Source organism: Melopsittacus undulatus, chromosome Z (genome assembly GCF_012275295.1).
Source record: "Melopsittacus undulatus isolate bMelUnd1 chromosome Z, bMelUnd1.mat.Z, whole genome shotgun sequence".
Lineage (NCBI taxonomy): Eukaryota > Metazoa > Chordata > Aves > Psittaciformes > Psittaculidae > Melopsittacus > Melopsittacus undulatus.
In genome coordinates this window covers 63,113,948-63,136,727 of record NC_047557.1, presented here as the reverse complement: position 1 = coordinate 63,136,727, position 22,780 = coordinate 63,113,948, and the positions used below count along the sequence as shown (strand labels likewise).

Below are 22,780 nucleotides of genomic sequence, written 5' to 3'. Positions count from 1 at the left end.
CACAGAAGAGCCCTCAGGCAGACTGAAAAAATTAAAAAATCCAAAAAAAACAGTGAGGTCTGGACATAATAGAGGTTGCAAGACAAAACCAAAGCATTCCCTTCCTCCTGCTTCCAGCTTTTTCTGATAAAAAGCATGAAAGAGCCAAAGCATGACCAAAAAAAAAAAACCAAAAAAACCACAACAACAGTGGTAGCAGGCAGCCTTTGGGTGACAAGGAAAGGTTAATCTAACCACACGGACAGCAATTCACTCAACAAAAGGTTGCACACAGAGATGTGGAACCAAAGAAAGCTCCCTTGTTGGGATGCACTGGTGATACAGGGGTAACCAATGTACAGGGGGGTAATACAGAGAAATTGTACAAGCGGGTTAAAGGAATTCCTTTGCTTAAACAGAAGTATTGTCTGTCCTAAGTACCTGCCATTGCCATCTTGCCAAGGCATTGGTTACTGCTAGAGGGGGAGAAGCAGATGCTAGTTCTACTGACAAGGGACAAAAGCAGATGATTCGTTCTATTGATAAGCCGGGGAGAGGCAGACTGGGTGCCGACCAAATCTTAAGGCCATAACAAAAGCACAGGTGTTTGGTCCTACTGAGAAGCCGGGGAGAAGCAGACTGGGCACCGACCAGACCCTAAGGCCATGTCTGAAGATTAAAAGGTGTAAAGTTTAAGCAGAGGAAGACTCATTTACTTCATCTTGAAGACCCCTACCCACAAGAGGAAGACTCATTTACTTCATCCTGAGACCCCTGCCCATGACCAGAAGGGGCACTGCGCAGGTGCAAAGGACCTTCCAGCTCATTATAATACGAAGCGGGGATAGATAATAAATATGTATAAGCGGATTGAGCAACCTCATGTCTATGTATACCTTAAGAGAATAAATGTAAAGGGAGAACAACCCTGAGGTATGCATGCTTTGGAGAAGCTATCCCCATGCACCTCAGCGCCTACTTTACAACTTTAACTAGTTGTGGAGTCTATCCGTGCGTGCATCACTGGTCCCAACTTCAGCTACAGTATTTGACCACTGTTCTTACAATGTACCTTAAATTCCATAACTTAGAAAGGGAGCTTGTTCTTAAGAGACAAGATGTCTTATATCTGCTTGAGTTGAAAAATAATCTTTACACAAGTAACTTCTCAACACTTTGAAGTCAGAACCATAAGAGAACGAGAATAGTAAATACAAGCACATAGAGGTAACTGCAAAGCACTACAAGAGGAGGTGAAGTGCAGTTTCCAAAGGGAAACAAGAAGTTTCCCTTACCAACAGTCAATTCTTAACTTACTGATTTAACTACTGTGCAACACGGCCACAAGATAAAAAAGTAATAGCTGTGATCACCCCATACATTTTCTTTTAGATCACTCTGGAAAGTCAGAACACCACTAGCTATACAGAGTCAATAAAATTAAACATTTGGGCCGCTTTGTATCTAATTTTTGTTAAACAAGAACTCACATTCATTTCCTGGTAAATAAGGCATCAAAGGTGGCACCCAGCAGTGTCTTTTCCTCCATGGAGACTTTCATATTTAATCAATAAAGTAAAAACCAACAAATCTTATGAAATTTTGTACATTGAGATTGTGATTTTTCTGAGAAAGCTACTAAAAATCAGCAAGTAGGTTCTCATTCGCTATTTGTTTGAACTTGTAACTTTGAACTCATCAACCATACCTGTACAAAGTAATTCATAGACAGTCAAATCATACAATCATCAAACTGTTTAGGTTGGAAAAGACCTTTGAGATCAAGTCCAACTGTTAACCTACCACTGCCAAGTCCACCACTAAAACACGTCTCTAAAGTGCCACATCTACACAGTCTTCTAAACACCTCCAGGGAAGGTTATTCAACAACTTCCCTAGGCAGACTGTTCCAGCAGTTGACAACACTTTCGGTGAAGAATCTTTTCCTAACATCCTGTCTAAAAATGGCAATGCTAACAGCTGCAGAGTGCCCAGGAACGTAACTGAACCTTCAAAATTAGCTTGTGATACAGCATTTTGCACAATTAAGTATTTACTGAAGAAGGTTCAACCAAATGACTATGGAACTATCAGAAATCCTTTACTGAGAGCTATCTGCCACTGTCATTGAGACCAGATGGACCTCCTGTGCAATACATTGCAGAAACAATGCAGTGTACTTTCAGTACATTCTGTCCTTTCTAGATTTCAAAAACTTCTTTCCTGGAGTAAGGTAACAGAAGATAACATACATTTTCAGATGGTGACATTAAAAGTTTCTTAACAGTATTCATCCAAGACAATACCCTCTCTGGCCACAACCCACAGCAAAGATTGGTATACATGGATGAAAATTAAGTCCAGGAAACTACTTGATTCAAACTGTCTTTCCAGCAAAAATAAGCCCTTGGTCAAACTTGGGCAACTTATTGCATAAGAAAATAACGCTTAGAAGCAAAATGTAAATGCAAAAGATAAAATAAATATTAAATAACAAAGGTTACTGTCTGAAAGGGCATGGACTGTTGAATGCAATGCAAAAAGGCAAAGGTTATTGTCTAGATCAAATCAGTTAACATAAATAAAACTTACCAACCACCGAAGCTCCTCTTTCTGCAAAAGCCAGAGCATATGCTCTGCCCAAACCTAGTTCAAAATAACAAAAAAAAGGTAAAAAGAAGAGTCAATTTTTTCCTGGATCACAACTCAAGAGAAAAAGCTACACAAAAATGAACCACTTAAGGAAAAATGCACCAAATCAACACAGACACCTTGAATGTTCAAAGTAAAACACTGGTTGCCCCAGGAGTTAGAAGTTTCACAGAAACTCAAAACATGAAAGTAAACAAAACAGATAAACTACAGACAAAAGCCTCCAGTCAGAAGAAGGAAAAAAAATAACAATCCCCATGCTTACTCTTTGTTACTGCACTGGACAGAACCATCAGAGAAAGCTGTCTGCTGCTGACTTTGTGTTTGTGATAGAAAAATATATTTGTAAGGTACAAAGTTTAATGTCTTGATGTAACCTTGAAGAAGCAGGGGATGTTTCAAGTTAATTAATTACATTCTAAGTGAATAAGATACATCCCTGGTTAAAGTTTGTCTTTAAGATTTGAAGAAGAAACTGAACAAAATTTAACTGCCAGTGAAGATGTACGGACAAAACTCCTCCAATTATTCAGAAATAAAGAAACTACTTAATACCACAATTAACCAGATGTATCCACAGTTTACCTATCGTAACAAAAGACTCTCATTTTTTGCCCCACATTCAAAAGTAAGACTTGTGCACCTCTACTCCAGCTTAGATTCTAGGTGTGTTATACATTAGTTATTTGTTGTGAGAAATAATTTTCCACTGTATCATTCAAAAGTTATTGAAATTGATCATTTTTTCATTACAAAGGCAACTGAGTTTTGACTGATCAAAATATGAGTGGTCAGAAAAGAGTTTCTTCAAGTGCAACAGTATCTCTTTGACCTTCAACAAAGCATTCAGAGCTAGGTCTTAAAAGAAAAAACGGGGGGAAAAATCAGAACTATATAGCTTGTATTGAAACACCCTAATCTCACACCAACAAACTGGAATTTTCCTTAAGACTCCAATGAGTTTCTGCAATGGAATGTACCACATGAGGTGCAGCCATTGCCTGATGTTAACGAAGTCCAAGAATTATTTTTTTTTTTTGTAAAGCCACATAACTGAGAAGTGCACAAAACCCAGACCATGTTATATATGCTGGTATTCTCAATTAGCAAGCAAGGAATGAATGCTTAAGAACCAAAATGAATCTTGAAATAAAAATTAGCTTGCAGTGGCAATGCTACATGACAGGCCGCAACAATACTTAACAGGGGATTTGCCCAAATGCGAAAGAAACATGCATTTTTAGATGCTTATGTGAAAAAAGGCCTTACTTTAAAACAAACTCGTGATCAAGATGTTTCAGATAAATCCCAAGCTCTGAGCTACTCACTAGCATCCAATTAGAAAATCAGTGTTGGCAATGTCTTTGTTTTGCTTATACCTAAGATCTTAACCTGTTCTTCAGTGAGACTTGTTTCATAGAGAAGCACATAACTCACAGGTCTGGTAATAACTGAAAATCACCATGCAAAGATCTGGCCTCAGTTATTCTCTGGTTTGTCAGCTGCAGGTGACCTGATTGCTTTCCACAGAATCTCATACTCATAGTCCTCTGCAAGACATCACATAATTTAGGCCTCCAAAGTGACTTCTCTATAATGTGGCTCCACAAAATAGAGCAAAACTTCACTGTGGGAAGAAAGAACCTTCCTAAAGGACGACAGAACAAGCTCCTTTAGCAGCTTATCACAACAACAAATTTTGCTCCACTCTTGGCCACATTCAGCTCCTATCGTCACTGGAAAAACCAGAGTAGGCAAAGGTCAAAGCATGCATTCAAAGAGGGGAAAAATAAACACAATCAAACAAAACATGAGGAGAAAAAAATTATGAAAAAGCAAAAAGCACAACACAACAAATACAAACCCAACATTTCCTGGCAAAACCAAGCATTCCACTGCAGAACCACCTTCCCTGTTCCCGGGAGAGCCCAGCCCTCCTGCTGAATGAAACCTCTTCCCCATCCCTTGTCCTCTCTGCTGCCTACTCCTCTGTGCCTCCAGAAGGCCTTCCCAGGTGGCTGGGAAGGCAGCGGCAGGCTGGAGGCTGGTTTGTACACTGGCACATGTGAAACCCCTCCTGGAACAGCACTGTGTCAGACCACGCAGGTTGTAAGCGTCAGTCACTGGGTCCAAGGCGAAACGGGAAGGAATTAGGATACCAAAACAGTACATGCGGCATGACATCCATTACTGCAAGTGGTGTGACTTCTACTGTGTATTTAAAAAACAGCACGCAGAGCGACAGTGCTGGCAAGCTCATTTTCAGCAGTACGGAGCTCATACTTAGCTGCAGCAGCTCAAAGCAAGCTTGGCGGTAACCCCTGTACAGCCTTGGCACCGCCGCGGAGAGGACCGACACCTGACCGGCCGGCCGCAGGCCCAGCTCCCTTGCAGCGCGCCCCTCTCCTGCCGACACGCTTCTGCCTTCCCAGGCAAAACACCCTGGCTGGACGCGAGAGGCCCTCACAGACACCCCCGGCGGCCACCGCCGGGCATACAGCAGCCTGTCCGCACCCTCCGGCCTCCCACTAGAAGCCCCGCCACGGACTCGGCCGCTGCCCGCCACACCGCGCCCTTGGACAGGAAGGGACGGCACTGCTCACCTCCTCCGGCACCGGTCACCAGCACCACCCGCCCGTCAAACCTCAAGCCCGCTGCCATGACTCTCCACTGCCCCGCGACCGCCTACACTCCGCGGCAGCTCTCCCCTGCTGTCAGTACGCAGCTGGGTATGGTAGGGCACGGCCAGGAGGCAGGGGCGAGGAGGAGACTCTCCGCACATGCGCCGTCGCCTCCACCGCCCTCTGGAAAACGTAGTCCGGGCTAAAGGGAGAGAGCGGAAGGGACGCGCGGCTATGAGTGGCGGGAGGTGGCTGTCCCGGGGAGGGGTTATCCCGTTTGCACACTGTTACAGAGCCGCTTGTGAAATACAGGGCGTAAACCGCGAGCTCGTCTGCCCTGACTCACCGCGGGCACGTCTTCACGGGTGTCTGAAGGGGCCGCGGCTGGGTTGGGTGGGTTTCAAGGTGAGGCTGCTTGAGTGTAGGTAGGCATCACCCCTCCATATGAAGCTCATCTTTATTTTCTTCATAGAATCATAGAATAGTTGCAGTTGGAAAGGACCTTAAAATCATCTATTTACAGCCTCCCTGCCATGGGCAGGAACACCTCACACTGGACCATGTCACCCAAGACTCTCCAACCTGGCCTTCATAGTAATCTTACGGTTTATGTTATGTCAGGTTTCTTTTTCTTACTAATTCCCAGTACAAATTGCTGCTTCCAGCTGTTGCTTCCCTGGCTGTGGGAGTTCATTAAATGGAACAATTAATGTGAAATATACTACCTTTTTTTCCCACGCAGACTTTGCCTCTCTATGTTGAAGGCTGTGTTTGTGCAGGTGCCCAGGGGCTGGCAGGAGGCTGCAGGAGTTGCCCTGCACCAGATGCAACCACTGACCCACTACGGAGCAGAGCTGAGCCCCACAGCCAAGGTGCTGTGGCCTCTGTGAGAAGAAAGGGTAAAACCCCTGTGCAGCAACTGTGGGAGAGAAGAGTGAGAAATCTGTGAGAGCAGCAGCCCTGCAAACACCAAGGTCAAAGAAGGATGGGACAAGGTGCTCCAGAGGTTCCCCTTCAGCCTCTAATGCAGACCATGGTGAGGCAGCTGTGCCCCTGCACCCCATGGGGGTCCACAGTGGAGCAGGTATCCCCCTCCAGTCCATGGAGGTGCACAATGGAGTAGGGGGATGCCCAAAAAAGGCTGTTACCCCATGGGCAGTCCATGCTGGAGCAGGCTCCTGGAAGAACCTGTGGAGCCATAGAGAGAGGAGCCCACACTGGAGCAGGTTTGCTGCAGGACTTGCAACTCCCCAGGGACTCATGCTGGAGCAGCCTGCTCCTGAGGGGCTGCACTCTACGGAAAGGACCCATGCTGGAGCAGTTAGTGAAGAGATGCAGCTAGTAGTGACACCAGAGTGGAGCAAGGGTACAGTACAGGAAATAAAAAATTAGGAGAGATGATGTATTTTGTGAAACCAGCTGGTGGGTTAAGTAAGAATGAATGTGCCTATTCATTATATTATATAAGCATGATGTGATGTGAGGCAATGTCATCTACAATATAACTGTAAGGTATGCCGAGAACTCTGAGCAGCTGACTGTCTTATTTTGCTGGGGGAAATCATCTATATACTCCTTCTGTACAAATTAAATTTAATTAACAATTAACCTTTCTTTTACAGTTCATATGGTCTGGATTATTTCTGGAGCTGCAGATTATTTTCATGGCTGGTAGTGCTTTACTGTCTACACTAAAAGAGCTGATAGCTACGCAAGTGTTACCTATTTAGAGACTTGCAGACTAGGAGAAATTGGCATTTATGACCTCAACTGGTCTGTAACATGAGAAAATGTACATGAGCCAGCAGTGTGCACTCACAGCCCAGAAAACCAACCATATACTGGGCTGCATCAAAAGAAGCATGACCAGCAGGTCAAAGGAGGTGATCCTGCCCCTCTGCTCTGCTCTCATGAAACTTCACTTGGAGTATTGTGTGCAGTTCTGGTGTCCTCAACATAAAAAGGACATGAAACTGTTGGAACAAGTCCAGAGGAGGGCCATGAAGATGATCAGGGGACTGGAGCACCTACCATATGAAGACAGGCTGAGAAGGTTGGGGCTGTTCAGCGTGGAGAAGAGAAGGCTGCGTGGAGACCTCATAGCAGCCTTCCAGTATCTAAAGGGGGCCTGTAAGGATGCTGGAGAGGGACTCTTCATTAGGGTCTGTAGTGACAGGACAAGGGGTAATGGGTTAAAACTTAAACAGGGTAAGTTCAGGTTAGATATAAGGAAGAACTTTCTTATTGTGAGGGTGGTGACGCACTGGAATGGGTTGTCCAAGGAAGTTGCAAATGCTCCATCACTCTTAGTGTTCAAGGCCAGGTTGGACAGAGCCTTGAGTGAGGCCACATCTGGAATATTGAATCCAGTTCTGGGCCCTTCAGTTCAAGAAGGACAGGGAATTGCTTGACAGAGTCCAGTGCAGAGCCACAAAGATGATGAAGGGAGTGGAACACCTCCCTTATGAGGAGAGGCTGAGGGAGCTGGGTCTCTTTAGCTTGGAGAAGAGGAGACTGAGGGGTGACCTCATCAGTGTTTACAAATATGTAAAGGGTGGATGTCAGGATGATGGAGCTAGGCTTTTTTCAGTGGTGTCCAGTGATAGGACATGGGGCAATGGGTGTAAACTGGAGCATAGGAGGTTCCACGTTAACATCAGGAAGAACTTCTTTACTGTAAGAGTGTCAGAGCACTGGAACAGGTTGCCCAGGGGGGTTGTGGAGTCTCCTACGTTGGAAATATTCAAGGCCCGCCTGGACAAGTTCCTGTGTGATGTACTCTAGGTTACCCTGCTCTTGCAGGGGTGTTTGGACTAGACGATCTTTCAAGGTCCCTTCCAACCTTTGGGATTCTGTGATTCTGTGACATGGTTTAGTGTGAGGTGTCCCTGCCCATGGCAGGGGGGTTGGAGATAGATGATCTTAAGGTCCTTTCCAACCCTGACTATTCTATGATTAGCATCAGAGATGTATTGGCTGTGATTTTATTACATGCACTTCTTTTTGAACAGAGAAATGGCATTGAATCCTGGAATTGCGATTGACAGTTTGGACACTAGAGGTAGCACTGTGCTATACTAAAACTGACAACACATCGCAAGAAATTCTTACATGACAAACCTAAAAAAGGCTTAGTCAAGTCAAGTCGAAGGCACACTGCTTTTAGTACAAGCTGGTTTTACTTAGCCAATAGTTACACTGTTGGGGTAGCATTTCTTCTGACTGTATAGGTACGTTATGTTTATGCACTGGAAACTACAAAAAATTGTTCTGCAGTCAGGCAAGAAAAGGGCAGATAATTAGTGAGAAAAAAAAAAGCATGATAAATAATGTTGAATGCATGCAGAAGCAATCCCTTGCACTGGAAGCATGTGTTATTCTGGCATTCTATTAATTGGCACAAATTACCCTCACAACTAATTACACTTTCAAAGTTTGCCTATTTCATTTGAATGCAACCTAACACAAGAGCAAATTTCCCAACAGCAAATCGCTGCAGTTGGCTGTGCGTTGCAGAGAGAAGTGATTGTGGTTCGTCTGTACCTATAGCAGGAGGAAGCTCTTTCCCGGGAGTGCAGGGCAGTGAGTCAGTTTGCAATTGATCTTCCTGAGGAAGTAAGTGTCTGTGTAGCCTTCACACTCAGTATTTTGTTTGTTGTTGCTATGCTGTGATCTAGGGCTTCTGCCTGGGAGAAGACAGAGAGGTCTTCAGGCCGAGAGTTGCTGTGAGAGCAGTCTGGCTGGCCCTCCAGCACCACCCTGGCACATGGTGTACCTCAAAAGATGCAGTGCACAGAAGAGAGCTTTGTATGGATGCAGTGTGTAGCCATGGTGCTGTCTGCTGAGCACTATGTACCCTTATTTGTTCCCATGCATTTGTTAAGAGTGTTAGGGTCTTGCTTCTGTACTGTGCAGTAAGTTAGGATGTAATTTGTTAGGGTAATTTGTTGACTTAGTCAGCTCTACATACACTCCTATAAACATCTAGTTTAGAGTGGAAATACTCCCAGGAACTAATGTGGTCAACCCTACACTACCAAATTTATTTGCATGATCCTTTATATAATTGTATCTATCTAAAGCAGCATCATTCTGAGTGCATGGCTGTCAAGGAGTCCTAGGAGAATTTGTTTCATTTTCAGTGCTGGTTCCGGCCTCTTACGTCATCTTGAACTGGCCATTTCAGATCTCACCTGTCAGGTTCCATAGTCTTCTGTGTCCTGGTTTTGGGTTGGGATTTTCTAGATGATGGTCGATTCAAGGAAAGAATTCTACCCTACATGCCCCAAGTAAGGTAAGGCCTTTAGGTACTTCTATAGCGTAATTTGTACTTTAGGTAGCTAACAAACAGGCCTTGTTAACAAGTCACTGTCTTTTACAGCTTCCACATTTTGGTGCATAAACTGGGATTAGAATCAGCAAAGAGCTCACACTTCAAAACAATAAATAAAACTGGAGTTTTCTCAACAGATTTTCTTCCCTCTCTCCTCCCCCTGTCTAAACACAACAGGAAGTGCACTGGAGTGAAAGTATATCACTTTTATGTTTTTTAAACTGAAACCTGTGTGTATTAAAAAGATCCAGAATACAAAGAACCACTCAGAATGGAAAGGGGTTTGATGGGTTTCGTTAATAGTTTGAAGTGATTTGCTCCAAAAGTTATATACAGTTATCAGAAAATATTTGCATCAGTCTGAAACAAAGTATGAGGGCAAAACAGCGGCACTGTTAACCAAAGTGGGGTGACATTAGGTGGAAACTTGAATGGAGTGGGTGTCAAGCCACAAATCCATAGCAGGTGCCAAACTGAGTTTTGAATGAGTGAGCCATTGTGGAAGGTTAACAGCAGCATATCCAGATTCCAGAGCCAGACAGGGTTTAAAGTGGTTGAAACTGAAAAAGAAATAAATGAGTCAAAAAAGAGGACCAAGTATACTTTATTTTGTTTCTTAGGGAGAGACTAGGTGTGCACAACTACTTATTATTAACCCTTCCTGCTCAGCAGGCTTTTTACACCAGGAAAGATTCACTGAAAACCCAAAGCAGTACTGAGTATGATGATGTTTTTTTTCTGTTACACTTCAATGCCGACACTAGTTATTTTATAAACAGTGTATTTTCATGATGTGCACTGGACAAATTAGTTGTATGTTCTAACGGCATTCTTCCAATTGGCAGACTAGATAACTGTTTGTCTGGGAGGGGATTTTCTCTTGTAAACTTGAGGTTGCATGTGGTGTGGATACTATAGGAGTCTTAATCCCATTTAAAGTGTTTTCTGCCATCTGCTGTAGTAGATGGTGAGCACCTTTGAAACTTTTGTTTAGATAAAAGAATTGACTGATTTGCTTTACTCTCTAGTTTTTAGTATCACTGTAAGATCTGTTTGAATCGTAGGGGTCATTTTCAAGTGCCTTCTTTGCTTTCTAAATGGTTTTGCTTATGGAGATTTGTAGAGGCCTGTTCACTTGGAACAAACATTTCTCTACAAATGGAAGTGAAGAGGGCAAGCAGATGGTTTTTGCCATGACCAACAGCTAGATACTGAATCCATATTAAAAACTGTGACGCACTTCACTGAATACTACATGGCCTGCAACAGATGGTATCTCCCCACAGCCTTAGTGCTGGGGAGGGTTTTGAAAATAGGTGTTTTCTGCCATGACAAAAGAGGCCTCCTTTGCAGCTAGGTCATCGTCCCCATTTTCCCTCTCTCCCTCACTCTGCAGGCACACTCTGTCTGCCAGTGCAGAGAGTTCATTGATACATCTTGGCCCTGAGCTAGTCACAAGTGTTCATTGCATACAAACTGTGTGTCCCACCACACTCTACTAATTACTCCCTTAGTAAAGTAATTAAAGAAAACTACATAGTTTGATTAGGTATACAATTTATGTGGTAGAAACCCTGGCTGAGGAATTCTTCACTGGTAGCATGTAGTGTTTATACTGATTTCTTTCATCTGCAGAACAGCAAATAGTATTACTTACCTTCCAGTTCATATTCCCTTGTGTTCTTGTTTTTCTGTGAGCCTACAACAGTTAGTGAGTTGTTTTTTCTTGCCAGTGAATCCATTGTCACCCTCAGAGCTTGAAAAGCAGCTTTCCTGATGTGACACTGAGAAGCAGCCCACTATATAGTTAATAGTGAATGTCTTCTTATGAACCAACTGCAAGTGTAAATGCAAACATTTTTATAGCTCTTGTCAACTACCCACATCACAGGAGGTCTCATGTCCCTGTTTTGGCAAGAAACGTTAATTTTGGCATTTGTAGCACATACCACTCAATTAAGTAGAAAATCCATGCTGGGGGCACAAGCAGAGCACAATGGAAGCTCGCCATTTGGTTCCATCAGAGACGTAGAATTTAAGGGAGACTGAAGCCCTGGGTCAGTCAGGGCTTGGTGGACTGCTGAGCTGGTATGTAGTAACATGTTAGTAGAACAAATTCATTAAGCAGAAACTAGTTGCTTGTGCACATCTACAGCTTTGAAAATATGTCCTGTGGAGAGATGTTAGGGAGGTGCCAGCAAAGGGTTATGGTGTTGCTCCTGTAACACAACCACTCCATTTTATCCAAAAAAGAATACAGGGACTAAAGTAAGAAGTAAAAAGACTAACAAATAACCATATGTCACAGTCTGTGGAAATCAGGTGCATATTGGCACTACTACCAAGTTATGGGTAAATAAATTTTGCAGATGAGCTGAATCTGTAATGAATAGATGGAAGACTTGAACTGCCTCCTGAGAACTGATTCAGTGCAGTTGCTTTCTGAGTTAACAGCCATATCAAGCTTTCAAACAACAAAAAATTCCAAGAGGTTCTGCTCATAGAATAAATGTAGGTGGCTCCTTTAATAAACAAAAAACATGCACAAAAGATAGATAAGCTACTTTAAAATTGTGTCTCCTAAAATGGCTTCTTCCCTCAAGCTGCCACCAACAGCCTTCTATAGTGCTGAATCCTGATGTTACAGGAGCTTTCTCTGCACAACAGCACACATTAATTACCCCAAATAAAGAGCAGACTTCTAGTTGTGTCGCTCAGAAATACCCACTTTGCCAGATTTCATTCCAACCACCCCAAAAATGCAAATATAAGGCAAACACCACAGGTGCAGATAGACTGTGGCAAAAATTCCTCCCCAGCCCACAGTAAAGAGCAATTTTATTCAAGAATATGTGCATTATGGAATATCTCACTACCTGAGAAGCAAGATGGAGAACAGCTACTTAACTAAGTAACAATATAAACACTTCTTCCTGTAGGAGGCTGTACTCCTCTTCAGCACTTGCTTTGCTAATCAGGTTGGAAGTCTGAATTCCCAAGTCAAGATTCTTCCATCTCGAAACAGTACCAAAACTAGTTTTCATCAATACTGTTTTGTACAGGGCCTCCTTCCCTGTTTCCATATTGTCAAACTGATCTTCTTAGTTCTAGCTTTGGAGTAAACTGTAGATTGCAGTGTCATAGGATACTGGAACTGTAATCTTAAATATATTGTCTGACTTAAAGTCAAATGCCTATGCTTACAGTAGGCAGTAGACCTTATCTTAGTGAGGACGGCAAAGCAAACTGAATGAGGTCTTTGTTTGATCACAGCCCTTTCTCCCAGAAAAGTGCTGAACTTTCCTTTTTTCCTTAATAGTTTCTCATATGATGGCACATCAAAAATGCCTTTGGGAGTGTCCATACCATTGAAATCAAATTAGGCAGCCTGTAACTGAGACAGCTTTTCATTTGGGCAAAGAGTCGCTTTAGTTGCAAGGGTGAGATAATTTTTCTGTTGCTGAGTTATCAAGATCCTTGAGATACAGAACCAGCTTTCTTCAGATTAACAGCTGATCTCATGTCACGTCCCAGGTCGCACTCCCCGCACCGCTCCTTAAAGCACTAGTTCAGTCTGTTTTATTTCTGCAATCTTTTAGCAAGCCCAGCAGATGATACACAGTTGTAAGTCTTGACTCTCCACAAAAAGAAACCAAATCCCAAATAAATAAAGAACAAATCCCACAGTATCTCAAGTCTAGTCAGTGAAGTAACCTGAAAGCATCAGCTGAGCACTTCAGGAATGGGGAAAGGCTAGCCTTTCGTGTCACAGAAACCCTTAATTAATGATAATCTATCAACAGCCAGGGGACTTTCTTGTCAGGACTGAAAGCCTGGCTGCTGAAATAGATTCCTGGAGTAAAAGGAGACTAAATTCTGCTCAAGAAAGCCAAGTAATTTTTCAACTGTATTTCATAATGCCGTAGAACTGTTGCACTGCCATTCCCATCCAAGAAAATAATGGTTGGTGGCATATGGGCCCTACTTGGACTCATTTATTCCATATACACCACTGTGTTTTCTGCATTAAGAAAATTTAACACAACTTAAATGTAATAGTATTTTTCATCCACTATTGGCTGTGGCTTGGCCTATACAATCAGCTTTAAATGTATTCTGAAAAATGTAATTTGAATGTACCACAGGTGTTTTGCTAATAAAGAGCTTTAGCTTGCCATGTTTAAAGACCAGTGGGGCTGATACTCCGGAAAGGTGCCAGCAGGAACTGGAAAACAAGTGGGTGAAAAACCAACTATTTTATCCTGGTAACAACCTGCACTTATCAAAACCTTCAGAATTATACCCACCAAGAAGGTTCTTTATAGCACCCAGAAACACTTACTGACTGAAGAAAAAATTATCTAGGAAGAAAGATAGGGTGCACAAGGCTGACTTCTATTTTGTTTTTAGCTCGTATTTTATGTGCTTAATAAACACTGAAACAAAATAGAAGTCAGCCTTGTGCACCCTATCTTTCTTCCTACATACTGAATACAGGTTGAAATAGGAATTAGTTTGTCATTAAACAAATGGGAAGTACGATTTTAAAATTCAGTGTTAAGATTTTTAGAGCAGACAAGTGGAAGGTCTTACATGTGATGGTAAAAAATAATTTATATCTAAATCACAGTAACTGTAGGAAGCTCCACCTTTGTCCTCCACCTACCACACCAAGACTTTCCCACAGGGGAGAACAACAAATAGCAAACAGGTTTCGGTTGCTTGGGAAAGCTGGGCAAGTAATGTGCCTCCTAAATTCCATTATTCTTAATCATTATTGTCTGCTTCTCCGCTTGATACTGTGTAATTATGGGATATCCCAAAGCTGTCAGCTGCTTCTTTTCACTCTGCTCCCTAATAGGAAAAAATGCTGTAAGGGATATTTCTCCAAAAACTAGTTTTGTGATAGCAAATAGAAATTTACAGATTGTTAGAAGGTATGTCAGTTCCTGTATTTCCCAAGCTCCCAAGCAAAAGTGATTCAGGAATGTCCTGTTCATAAATACCAGCTTTAAGGTCGGAAAACAGAACTGTAAATATTAATCTGAGTACTAAGAAATGAAAGTACAGCAATTTGTGGTTTAAAAATTAAGAAATCTTGGTATGTGATATAGATCAAGCACTGCTGTAACAGAGGGAGCTCTTAACACAGCCTGTAAGAAGATACTACTTTATTTTTGTAGAGGGAAAATAAATCACATGGTAGCTAGCTACAAATATGAATGACAAAGCTGCAATATAATTTCAGCTGCACTGTGCAAGCTTCAGCACAAACAGATTACTAATTCAGTATGGAACAGGTTTTTAGAACTTCTTTCTCTATAAGAACAAATACTAGGGTGGGGATTTTTTAACAAACTGGAAATAACTACATTATTTTGTCTAAACTTTCTGAGTAACAGCCATAGTGTGGGGTTGGTAGCTTTTTTTTTTTTTTGAAGATAGACAGGAAACTCACAGAAGTATTTTCATTTATGTGCAAAACATAAAAATAAGGTATTACAGAACTTTTCTGGACAGCTATAATCTCCTTTGATGGTTGTTTAATCCAGAGTACAGACGTTTGCCACTTAACCATGAATGTTGGCTGACCTTGCCCAAATTGCAATGAGAAACAGTTGTAAGGTTTCTCTGCAAATGCTTATGCAAACGGCAGTCTTCATTTGATGTTCATGCTGAAGTACAACCTCTGTAATGCATTCAAAAGCACTATTTTTTTTTTTTAGGCACAAAGGTACATTTAGCTGAAATCACAGCTAAATGCTTACTATGCTTACTAATACTGAAGAGGGTATAGATTATATCTTAAACAGTATTAGCAACTAGATTCAGGTTTAAAATTACATTTAATAAAAAAGGAAACTGGTCTTTAGCTCTGTTTAGGTTTGTTTGGTTTGCTGTAGTTTTTTTTTTTCCTATTAGGTGAAGTTGGTAACATATTCTATCTACTGTTCTCTTTAAGTACATGCTCAATGTAGTATTATCATGGGGACTAAAATAGTAAGGAGTGGACCTGTCTGAAGAGTAGTTCTGCTGCTTGGAAGAGCAAAAACAGCATGTAAGACCAAAGAAAAGCTGTGACAGCAGGTCACTAGATGTTGAATACTCAGACCATCTATGCCATGCAATGTGCAACTTATGCATCCCTCTCGTAACACTGGCATCTTTGACAGTGAGGGACTTACGAGTAGTGTGGACTTGTCTTTGCTAGACCATAAAAACAAGAGTGTTCTAGTCCCTTGAAGAGTTACATGCAGAATTCCAGTTTCTCTTTAAGTAGCCATTTTATAAGTGTTACAGTTGTAACATGGGGCTGGAAGCAACTGAAACCAATGCCATCAAAATCACATCTCTACTTCACTGGACTAATGCAATCATTGTAGAGATGTGAGAAAGCAATTGGCCATCTCCTCACTCCTTTATTTTATAGGAATTTGCTTTATAGGTGGGGGTTGAATCTTTTTTTAGAAGAAACATAATTTGGATTTTTTCCTAGAGAAAATAAAATAAAAACCAACAAAAAAAAAATCAATGAAGACCACACCAGTTGTTGAAAGCTTCCAGTCTCTTGAAAATCTCTTACCTTCTAACTGGAGGTAAATCTCAAGAGGTATTAAGGACAAGAATAATGCTTGTACCTTACCCAGTTGTGTCTTTTTGTTTGTCTATGCACACACACAAATGAATACAAACATAATTAAGGGGTAGCCAAAAGTTCTAGCAGAATCTGTTCTAAAGTGGCACACACAAAGTGGCTATGATAACCTCCCTCTTTTTTTTCTTTATATGGCTTATATCACTGTTGTTTTAAGTCTTGCAAAAGTTATCAAAAATCTGGCTTTCCATTTTTTCAACCCATTTAGAAGGCTGTAACAATAGTTTTAACTTCCACAACTTCATCAACATACATTCTGATTGTAGTAGATGCTACGTATTAACTGAATATTGGAAGAATGTTACAAATATGAAACACCTAAAGTACTGAGATTAAAAAGCCTATTTTAAAATGAATCCATGATGACTAGACTTTTAACATATTATTAATTTTTACCTTATTAAAACACAGTGTTGCCTCAATTTTACAGCACAGAATAACAGCATTACCCTACCTATAATTAAAGAGTACTTTTCATAAACTCTGGACTACATCAAGTTTCTGCTAGAGGGTCAATGTTTTAATATACGACAAGTGTATTACAAAGAAAAATGCTATCAATTTATTTCTGAATTTTTGTAAGGAAAGCCACTATTTATGTATGCTGCAGGAAAAATAAATTAACTGCAAAAGTATACAGCTTGAGTTCTGTTACTTATAAAGGTAGGTTTTTGGAAGTCCAATACAGTTGCTTTCTGCGATCATTACAGACGCCACTTCTTGGATTGAAAATGAATGCCAAACAAGAACTATTGTTACAGCATCTCAGAAGAATGTAGCTAGATGGTGAGCTAAAAATACAACTTCTCCCAGTTTTAAAGTTTTTAGATTTATAATCAAATCTGCATGAGCTGTTTTCACTTTTTTAAAAAGGTAAATAGCCAGATAATGCAACTGAGTAAAGTTACTCTGTCACTGAAAATACATAGTTTGATGGCAGTTTGGCTCATATACATGTAAGTAGGTGTTTGTTAACAGCGTAACAAAGGCTACTTAAGCAATTTTTGTCCCAGAGAAAACTCAAAAGTTGCACGGTCAAAATATACTGGGTCATGGCTAGAGAAAATCTTTTGTGGTTTATGCAGCAAATGTTATACCTGCTTCTAAAAAAGATACTGTCTTGTTCTCCATTTAGTAACTGTTACCATTCATTCTAAACTATGCTATTTTGGAAAATGAGAATATGATTTAGAAATAGGATTTGTAATGAAAACTGTTTCAGTTTCTAGAAGCTGTGTGAAAAGAAACAGGTGGAGAAAATACATCAGAATCTATACTCTGCAATGTGCAAGATTTTCTTTGTGATGTTGTATTCCATATATGACTTCTGAGGGACCCAAGTAGAATGAATTTTCCGTTTAAGTAAAACATGGGAAGGGACTTTAAATGATATTGCTTCAGATGTCAACCTAATGTATTTCTTGGCAAATTCGGGTGTACTATTCTTAAATCAGCTTCCAGTTGTTCCAGTGCACTAGTACATTAGTCTCCTCCCTCAGCTGGACACTAGAGGCTTGTATAAAATGAAGCCACATTTTGAATACACATTTCTCTGGCATATTGCTGGCAATATTCAGAGCCTAGTGACCGACCAAACATGAAAAAAAGTTTGTTTTTTTTTCTTAAAACATCACAGGTAATGCTGAAGCCATATGTCAGGGGCTGCAATGCTTTCTTTGCTGGCACAGGCCAAGTCTGCTTTTTTATAATGTAAAATGTAACAAGGAAAAAAAAAAAAGAAGACATGGCAAGTTCAGAGTGCAAATATTCTTTGGTTTACTCATTAAAACAAAAGGACACACCAAACAGCAAAAACACTGGCAATTAAATAAACAGCAAATTCTTTATATGCATCCTAACAAAAAGTCTTTGGGTGTTTGAAATGTATTAACTTCATGCTTTTTAAGTACATTACAGTGTCTATAAAGTCACATTTTTTTTATCCCCAAGGGTAAGGCAGGAATGAGGAAGAAAAAGGACAAAAGGTAGGTGGGAAGAAGGAGAAAAAAAAAATCATTAAAAGATTCAACTTTTCTATTAGTTAAATAGTATATAACACAACAATAAAACTAATTTCTATTTCTAGTTTCATAGTACACAAAGCGAATTAGCTTGGAATTTATTTTCAGGTTATCAAGATTTCTGAATTCACATCATCATACACATCAGCCTAGTGTATAAAACAGACTGACTTGCACCTTTTCAAAAAAGGATCATGAGCCTTCCAAACCAAGTGACTGATTCTGTGATTCTATTAGCAGGATTCTAAATACCTTAAGGAATTGCACAGATATGTCACTACGTTTTACCTCATCATAGGCAGAGTTAAAACCACATACCGCAAGTGTTTTGTATGGAATATGCTTCCCAAGTTAGGCTATCTTACTGTAGCTTATTCCTAAATAATCCCCATATAATCAAAGGAAGCAAGCATCTGTGCAGATCTGTGAGGATCTAGACTTGACAGATCCTTCCTTGCAGACAGGAGGTTTTCACTACTGAGCTGGAGATGAACAAGCCAGTTAATACCCTAAGTGATGGCATCACTGATTATTTAAAACTGAATGTTTCATAAGGGCAACACTAGGAAGCTGTGATCTGTGCAGAGAGCATTAAAGACTATAAGTGACTCAAACATATTTTACAAGTCAAAGAAATTATAGAGTGTACCATCACCATAGTAATCTGTTACCAACATTCCTGGACTCTGGTAGTTTAGAAATAATTCTATAAGTCTATGAAAGATATGGATTGTCTGATAGCGTATTGTTTTACGTATCTATCTTGCAAGACTCACTCTACTTGGACCATTGTTTTTAATTGCTGTTATCCAGCTATTTCTGTAGGCAAAGCACAGTAAAAAAAAAGGCATGTGCAGTATTCTTCCAGGTAGACTGCGAATAGCAACAAATAGCTCATAATAAGGAATCAATTTAATAAAGATAATTTGGAAGTATTTTTCGTAAGGTAAAAAACCTGTTTCACATGCTCCCTTATTCCTTCATAAATCAACAGTGTTCCATCTACAAAATAATGCATAGGCAACCAACTTAAATACACGTACTTATATGTTTCCCTCATCTAGCATTTTGTTGACGCCATCACAAAGTTTCTGCAAATGGAGTTTATAAGGTCCAAAGGGATTGTACAAGGCAGCCAAAAATTCACAATCAGAGAAGTGATCAAACACATTGTTGACACGTCCATGTGACTTCGCAGTTAGGTGACGCTGAATGATTTCATGAAGCAGTTCTCTACAGTCATTTAACAGTTTGGACAAAAAATTCCTGTCAAAGGTGTAATCCACCTGATGGAAACTGACCACAGTCTTAGCCAGCTGGTGAACTTTCTTCTTGAATTTCTCCATCAATGCTATTTCATCTTGATTAAATTGGTTGTTCCTGTAAAGAATTGCCAACTTGAGGACTATCTTAATGAGGTTTTTGATTATTTTCTCTGCTTCCTTTTTATTTTGTGTATATTCCTTTGTCACTCTGTAGAGCTCATCTAAAACATCACTGCTTGTATCATCAATCAAAGTAGTTGCTATGGATTTGGATACCATTTTTCCAAGGATCTTCTTCTGGGCCTGAATGGCCAGGCTTTTGGAGTTGAAGACATCTGTGGCCACTAGAAGGGGAAGAACAGCACATAGTCAATAGTTCATAACAAACACTATAGAGAGTAAGTTCAGGAATATTTCCATGTCTACCCATTCATGTCAGTCCTAATAAATGCCACAAAAACCCACAATCTTATGTATGTGGTTGCAGAATAATCCATTTTTTTCAACCCCTAAAATGCGGTTGTCTTTAGATTTAAATTCTTTTAGACCTTTGCCTTTGAGAAAACACAAAATGAGATGGAACTTGCTCAAAAGTGGTTTAAAACATCCCTTCACATATGGATTGATGTGATTTCAAACTGAGGCAATAAACCTGCCCTTGATTAGACAAATCATAAGCCTGATCCAATTCTCACATTCATAATGAAATCTGAAACCATGATTATCCTAACATCGTGACAATTAATACTGCTACTCAATTAGACACCAATTCCATGAACTGACTGTTGCAAAACTTTCTGCTGCTTAACGTTTTACATGATCAATGAATTCAGATCCCACACATCATTTTTTTTTAATATGACAAACAGAAAAATCTTTTCAGCAAACAATACAAAGATTCTCTGGATGCAGTCTGAAGTTAGTATTCAGAAGGGAAGCAAGTATAAATGAACACTTCTATTCATAGACATGCAGAAATAGCCAAAAAGAGGGATTGCCATAATACTTGCTAGCATAACCTTATAAAGAAATCCTCCGTGACCAAAAGAAGTAGATTCTAGAACACATTTCCACCTCCAAAACTACGCCTGCTTGCACCAATATACCAAATGACTGGTTTGCAATCTCTTCAAATACTTAAGAAATTTGTTTTGGAGTGTTTCCATTCATATTCTGTTTCCAGTGACAACTATTCACAGCACATTTCCTTTGCAGCACCTTCTCCACTAAGGCTGCAGTGAATTTGTAGTTCCAGGTTGAACAGCCTGGGAGACAGCTGCCTTAACACTGCAGCTTTCCTGGAGGTTCAGACAGGCTGAAGGAAAGTTTCATCTGTTTGTATTCACTTTGCATATGGAAAATTTGCTTTGCAGACATAGGGCCTGGAAACTTTTTTTTTCTTTTAATAAAAACATAAACCCTGCAGATGCCAAACAGTGAGACCCTGAATTTGGAAATGTTTCCCTTTAACTGTTTGTATTTGGGCAGCTGGGTGTGTTCAAACAATGGGTGCCTTCGGGGTTCCAGCAAATAGAAAGGGCTTGTCCTTCAGGACATGAGATACAAATCTGCATTTTTTCTCTTTAACAGCACTTTTGAGAAACTTAGTAACAAGGTCCTTTTCTGTCACCTCAGAAACTTTCAAGCATGTTTGTTTGTTAAAACTTTCAGCGCATTCCTGTATTTTGTTTTGAAGTACGAAGTGTTTGAGAGCATTTTTTAAAATCTGTATTACTCAAGAACACTCAAAAACCAAAGAAACCACTGTTAACCATCTTGGGCAAAGCACTCAAGATCACAAGACAGACACATTTCTCAACCACAAAGATACAGGAAGACGTTAAAGATACTAAGCAGTCAATCTGAACTGAAAATATTCAATTCACTTTGCATTTTTAAGAGCAAAACTGCAACTGTTACTAATCAAAGTATTTCACAGAGTGGTCAAATACTAGAACTTAACAGCTACTGCTATAGAAAAATCTACAGATGATGGTAGCTTTTTTCTCCAGAACAGGAATATTGATTGTTCTTTCATATGTTTCATTTCTTAAAGCCTTACAATTTACTAATTGCTCATGATGTCCTCTTTCTGACACTTTACAAATATATGCAGATATTAATACTATTAGCAGTTGCTGTTTCAAATTATCTTCAGGTACAGTTCTAACAGTTTACACGTAACAACCTGCAAAGCATCAATTTCAAGAAACTGAAAACACTGGCAGTTTTCTAAAATTTTTAGTTTTTCAACAAAAATTAAAACAAAACAAATACCTTAAAGTATGTAATTTAGTATATGACAAAGCAGAGCGTGACCTGTAATTACCACTGCTAAACAAAACAGAAATTGTTCACTTACAAGAGTTGTTAAACTCTTAAGTACACTTCTCTAAAAACTGTCCAAGTTTTCGGACTACTCAGCGTGGCCTATTTTCTACTTGCTTTGCAATATGCTAGAAGTCCACTTCATTCCCCCTGCATTATTACATGGCTTCTAACTTACTTGCAAATTATGTAAATTTCATACTTCAGTATTTCAGTCAATCCAAAAGGAAACTTAAAAACTATTTGTATTTTATAATCAGATTTTTTTCTATTTACCCATGGCAGAAAGACCTAAAATGTATTTCACAGTCAACTTCTTGACTAAAACTAAGTTTAAGCAGTAAGACCATAGAGCTTCTTCAGCTGGAACACACACACTTCATTAAAACACAGTAAAATTACTACTTACTTGTTCATCAAACGGAATTGCAATTGTTAATGCTGACAGCAGAGAGGCAAAGTAACCTGAGCTGAAGACTGGCCAGGGGCTTATTTGTTCCACTAAATCCAGCGCACACGTTATCATGCACTTTGAAACACCATCAGAAGCTATCACAGAGTGAACATGAGGCTTCCCCCCTGATCGTAACAGCAGGTCTTCTCGGCTACCTTTCTCTCCTGCCTGCAGTGCTTCATTTTGTTTTGGCACCTCAGAATGCAAAAATACATCGCAGTGGTTTCATTTCCTTGAAAAGAGAGCTGAAAGGAAATTGCACTGCTGAGCAAGCAGTGCAACACCAATAGCTATTGTATCAGACAACTGGAACAATTAGCAGAAAGGGAGAGAGGAGAAGAAAGGTCCTGTGAGTCTTAAGGGTAGGGGATGTGTCAAGAAGTTAAAACATTAACTTGGTATCTGCAAATGCAGATACTCTCATGTATTGGAGACACCTGATTCATGGGTCACAGCATGCCTGCACCTCCAA

The 22,780-nt window shown here is 40.2% G+C and overlaps 2 protein-coding genes across 5 annotated transcripts in view; both read right to left on the bottom strand.

Moving 5' to 3' along the window:
- HSD17B4 (hydroxysteroid 17-beta dehydrogenase 4) overlaps positions 1 to 5,413 on the bottom strand; it is a 67,759-nt gene extending 62,346 nt beyond the window's left edge. Inside the window, exons 1-2 of the mRNA XM_005142971.4 lie at positions 5,235 to 5,413; positions 2,572 to 2,625 (exon numbers count right to left, since the gene is read on the bottom strand). Of these exons, the coding sequence (XP_005143028.1) occupies positions 2,572 to 2,625; positions 5,235 to 5,292 (112 nt within the window). The 5' untranslated portion in view covers positions 5,293 to 5,413. The remainder of the gene's footprint in view (positions 1 to 2,571; positions 2,626 to 5,234) is intronic.
- Positions 5,414 to 17,992: 12,579 nt separating this feature from the next.
- The window catches only part of TNFAIP8 (TNF alpha induced protein 8), a 63,822-nt gene continuing 59,034 nt past the window's right edge, over positions 17,993 to 22,780 (bottom strand). For 3 of the 4 annotated variants that reach the window (XM_005142972.3, XM_031043593.2, XM_031043595.2), the window contains exon 2: positions 17,993 to 19,870. In XM_005142972.3, the coding sequence (XP_005143029.1) occupies positions 19,305 to 19,870 (566 nt within the window). In that variant the 3' untranslated portion in view covers positions 17,993 to 19,304. Of the gene's footprint in view, positions 19,871 to 22,263; positions 22,467 to 22,780 lie in introns of those variants that run through there. The other variant, XM_031043594.2, reaches the window with a different exon arrangement.